The 5048-nt window shown below is 35.9% G+C and overlaps 1 protein-coding gene across 1 annotated transcript; it reads left to right on the top strand.

The window, feature by feature from the left end:
• The first annotated feature begins 3059 nt into the window (after positions 1–3059).
• LOC131662305 (uncharacterized) lies at positions 3060–3806 on the top strand. The gene is made up of 3 exons (XM_058932065.1): positions 3060–3259; positions 3365–3533; positions 3633–3806. The coding sequence occupies exons 1-3, from the start codon at positions 3060–3062 to the stop codon at positions 3804–3806; spliced, it is 543 nt and encodes a 180-aa protein (XP_058788048.1).
• The last annotated feature ends 1242 nt before the right edge of the window (positions 3807–5048 follow it).

The raw sequence follows: 5048 nt of genomic DNA, 5'->3' as shown, positions 1-5048 counted from the left end.
TTTTCACTATGTTTGGCACTGCAATTAGTTGGAAAGCAACACTTCAGAAGGTTGTTGCTCTATCAACCACTGAAGCGGAGTATATTGCCCTAACTGAAGCTGTGAAAGAAGCATCGTGGCTTGAAGGTTTTGCGAAGGAGCTGAAACTTCAAGGTCGAGGTATCACTGTTAAATGTGATAGTCAAAGTGCAATACACCTGTCGAAGAATTCAGCCTATCATGAGCGAACTAAGCACATTGATGTGAGGTTGCATTTCGTCAAAGGAGTAATCGAGCGTGGAGAAGTCCAAGTGCTGAAGGTTTCGACTGAAGACAATGCTGCTGATATGATCACCAAGACATTGCCGAGTTGCAAGTTTTTCCACTGTAAGCAGTTGATAAAGCTGCATGAAGAAAGCTAGTTTGTTCCTTGACGTTGTAGAGTTAGGTCCAAGGTGGAGATTGTGAGATATTGGATCGAACTCTAGTATTGTCGAAGGGTAGTTTCTTGGTTCGACAGTTCGACAGAGTTAAGCATGAAGTCGAAGGATTGTTCACATGCTGGTGTCGAAGTGTGCATGCTGTAGTCGAAGATGGGTCTAGCATGCAGATGTCGAAGATACTAGGGTTGTTAGCATGTTAAATTAGGTTTTAGTGTTTAAACCCTAATTTGTTAAGTTAGCTTGTTTATTAAGTTGGCTTGTGTAATGGGCCTTGCTGAAAAAGCCCATTAGTTAGTATGTTAGGTTTTATTATAAATAGCATACTAGTCTCTCATCATTGCTAAGCTGCAAATCCTAATTTAGGGTGAGAGAGGTTATTTGTTATTCTTGTAAACTTGTAATCTTGTTTTAAGAGAAAGTGAAAGAATAGCAGTTATAACCAATTCTTGTGTTCCTCTTCTTCCTTGTCCTTTATTCTTCCCTTGGATTATACTTTGTTCTTGGTATTGAATTCAAATCACAAAATTTAGCTTTTTTTAAAAGTAGAAAAAACTATGACATTACAGAACTCTAAATGTTAAATATGACATTGAAAATACAAGAAATCTATTTTCTACTCCAACATATATCACCACCACTAACAATTCAAAGAAAACAAGGAAGAAATATGTAGTCAATAAGTTGTTGACTGAGATTAACATCATAACTTCATAAATTTCTATCCATCAAGAAACAAAAGAGTAGTCTTAGTTCCAACACAAACCCATCAACACCAAATTTTCCCACATATTCTTAACTAAAGTAACATAAAATTTATCATGGCAATCAATTTAGTTCTAACATTGCAAGTTCAAAATCATAATCACAAAAGATCTCAATAGAACACCTAAACAGAAATCATACAAACCAGTCTTACTTGCAATTCCCCTCTTAATTTTTCAATAGAAATTAGAATCATATGTAACAAAATGAGTTATTTTTATGAGAAAAAAAATGCAATTACCTTGATTTCCTGTCTTCTTTGTGCAGTGTAGATATAGTAGTAAGCAGTAGGAATTATCAATTGTGAGTCTCAAATAAAATTCTACCTGAATATTGAAAAAGTTAAGAAATATTAGGAATTTACTAACTTTTCACAAGAAATTTAGGGTTTACAATCTCTACAATTACCAAACAACATAAAAGTTTTTCTATGAAATTGATTTGAAACTTAGGTTTTAGTCAGAAATTAGTCAAGAACAAAAGAATTTGGAGACTTACCTTGGAGTCAACACGGCCATGGCTCCATATATGATGAAGGTGACAAATGTTGTCGTCGAACAACGAAAGAATTACAGTGAGAATCTGTCAAATGAGAGGAATGAGTGAGAGAGGGAGATGGCGTTAGGGCACACGGTTTTCACTCTGTTTCTGTTTCAAACGAATTCTCCCCTTAATTGTGTGAGGCTTAATTTTAGGAAAAAGTAGAGAGTGATAAATATTAATGTTTTGTTTTGTTTTTCATTGAATAATTAAACTCTGCAATTAAAAAAGTATTATTCTTTTTAATTTTAAAATATTTTGGCCTATGAATATTTATTTTATAATAAGGTGGAAGTTGAAAAGTTGAACATTTTATTTATTAATATTTTTTAATAAAAATAAATATTACGGTTTAAAATGAATTTAGCCCTTGTACTTTTATTCAAGGAAAAGAAGAGAACTAAAAATTAGGAGGGAATTTTACCGCTAAAAAAACTAAATCTTGTGAAGGAATTAATTATTAATAAAGAGAGAGTAAAAGTTCAATAAAGATAGTTTAACACAATGAGTAGGAAAACAAAAATAATAAATATGTTTAATAGTGACCGAAATTTTGGTCTCTAAATATAGTGACCGAAAATTCAGTCATGGATTTCTTTTACAAAATTAATAAATATGGCGAACTGATCTGGGTTTGGCATAACTATACATGTTAGAGACTGATATTTCGGTCACAACTTTTTCAGTTGCTAATTCCGTGGCTAATTTAATTTTGTGACCTATTTAGCCACCAAAATATTTCTTACTTTTATTTGGTGGCTAATTCGGTCACTATTGTGACCAAAATATTTTGGTGTCTAAATCAATCTCTAATAGCGTTTTTTTAGTAGTGATCGTCAGCAAAGAGGTATTGAAGTCGATCTCGACAAAGTCAAGGCCATTCAAGAAATGCCTCCTCCAAGAATAGAAAAGCAAGTTAGAGGATTTCTTGGATGATCGAATTATTTCTCCAGATTTATCTCTCACGTGACTGTAACTTTTGGACCAATCTTTAAGCTTCTTCGGAAGGATCAAGAGTGTAAATGGACAGAAGAATGCCAGAAAGCTTTTGATGATATCAAAGAATACGTACTGGAACCTCCAATTTTGAGCCCTTTGGTGGAAGGAAGACCTTTGATCATGTATTTGACCGTACTCGAAGATTCTATGGGGTGTGTATTGGGTCAGCAAGACGAGTCTGGTCGAAAAGAGTATGTCATTTATTACGTGAGCAAAAAGTATACCGACTGTGAAACAAGATATTCACTGCTCGAGAAAACTTGATGCACACTTGTATGAGCTGCTCGCCGGCTAAGGCAGTACATGTTGACTCATACGACATATCTCATATCCAAAATGGATCCAATCAAATACTTATTTGAGAAACCTGCGTTGACTGGAAGAATTTCTTGTTGGCAGATGTTATTATCAAAGTACGACATCCAATATCGTGCCCAAGAAGCCATCAAAGGAAGTGTTTTAGCCGATCATTTGGCCTCTCAACCTATTGATGATGATCAATCCTTGCAAGATGACTTCCAGGATGAAGAGATCATGTATTTGAAATCAAAAGATTATGAAGAACCTTTACATCGAGAAGGACCTGATCCTGAATCCTGATGGGGTTTGATATTTGATGGAGCTGTTAATGCTTATGGTAGAGGAATTGGGGCAGTCATTGTTATACCACAAGGTTCTCACGTACCATTTACTGCAAGACTAATGTTTGACTGCACCAACAATATGGCAGAATACGAAGCTTGTATCATAGGACTAGAAGAAGCCATTGATCTTAGAATCAAGATTCTAGATGTGTATGGAGATTCTGCTGTAGTTATTAATCAGATCAAAGGAGAATGGGAAACCCGTCATCCTGGTTTAATTCCTTACAGAGACTATGCCCGAAGACTATTGACCTTCTTCAACTAGGTTGAGTTCCATCACATACCTCGTGAGGAAAATCAAATGGCAGATGCATTGGCCACTCTAGCTTCCATGTATCGAGTGAAGTTTCCAAATGAAGCTCCTCAAATTACAATCATGCGCCTGGATAGGCATGATCATGTATTCGGTGTTGAAGTTATCACAAATGACAAGCCGTGATTTTATGAAATTAAAGTCTTCTTGCAAAAACAAGAGTACCCACCTGGGGCATCTAGCAAAGACAGAAGAATTTTAAGAAGCTTTTCCGATAATTTCTTCCTGACTGGAAATGTGCTCTACAAGATTTATCAAGAACAATCTCATCTGTCGCTACGACATACCTGTAGCGGGGAAAATCTGAGATCGAAAGCCATAGAATTGACTCGACTCAATATTTCAGTGAAAGTCGCCACCGCGCTTTATTGTTTCCAAAGGAAAAGGGAAAAGAACGAAGAAAACCCAAAGTTTGTTTTTAAAATAAAAAGAAGAGATCTTAGGTACGGATGTTGATTATACAAGGGGAAGGTTTTAAGCACCCCTCATATCTGTGGTACTCCACAGGAACCTTTTTGAAAATCTGTGTCGTGTGTGCTAAAAAAGAGTTTTGTTTTATTTTTAAAGTAAGCTCGGCAAGACATTAAGCCTTGTGCCTACATACCTCCTCGGTGCAATGGAGAAGTCAGAGCCTTGTGCCTACATACCTCCTCGGTGCAATGGAGAAGTCAGAGCTAATGTAGTTCCACTAAAAGGGAAAAACGTTTTTAAAAACGAATAAACACTTTATCGTCGTCGGAGAGAAATACTCAGCCATTGATCTTGAGCATGAGAACAAATGAGTTCTTTGCATCGCAAATGAAAGAAGGGCTCCAACTCGGATAGAAATCAACGAGTATGCCACTAGCTCTCTCACGCGGAAAAGACCTCATTATATCAATCAATTTCAAAATCGTGGGGTATCGCCACTCATTTCAACAATTTGTCGTGTCTAAACTTTTTTAAGAAAAGGCCACTAAGGGCAAAAGATATTTTTTAAGAAAGGTTTTGAAAAGGTTGCAAACATAAGAAGGTTTTGTAAAAAGGGAGAAGATTTTGAAAATTAAAGAAGGGGAGGAGATGAAGAGGCTATCCTATTGTGTAAAATAAAAGCTAAGGAAAAGAACGGTCTAACCGAAATAAGAAGCCAACACTTAACATTATGAGTCAAGGTAAATTTCCCATCCTTTGGAATATCGGACACTAAACCAACACATTACTTGGCGATCCAGATGAACTTATTATCTTAGCACCACTTTGCATTAAACATATTAAAATTCTGACGAAAATCGGGCAGAGTAACGGTTGTTTTTGGGTAAAATCCTTATATCAATGCCTTGGAATTAACCATCAAGGACTTTCAAGGAAATACCTGCATACACAAATAGA

Source organism: Vicia villosa, linkage group LG1 (genome assembly GCF_029867415.1).
Source record: "Vicia villosa cultivar HV-30 ecotype Madison, WI linkage group LG1, Vvil1.0, whole genome shotgun sequence".
Classification (NCBI taxonomy): domain Eukaryota; kingdom Viridiplantae; phylum Streptophyta; class Magnoliopsida; order Fabales; family Fabaceae; genus Vicia; species Vicia villosa.
The sequence above is the reverse complement of the archived record's forward strand: the minus strand, read 5'-3'. Positions and strand labels throughout refer to the sequence as shown.

Excerpts from the sequence above, each read along its gene's own strand:
- LOC131662305 (XM_058932065.1), top strand. The coding sequence starts at position 3,060 with ATGGATCCAATCAAATACTTATTTGAGAAACCTGCGTTGACTGGAAGA. Across the intron at positions 3,260-3,364 it reads TTCCAGGATGAAGAGATCAT|AGGAATTGGGGCAGTCATTG; the intron begins GTATTTGAAATC and ends TGCTTATGGTAG. Across the intron at positions 3,534-3,632 it reads ATGTGTATGGAGATTCTGCT|GTTGAGTTCCATCACATACC; the intron begins GTAGTTATTAAT and ends TTCTTCAACTAG.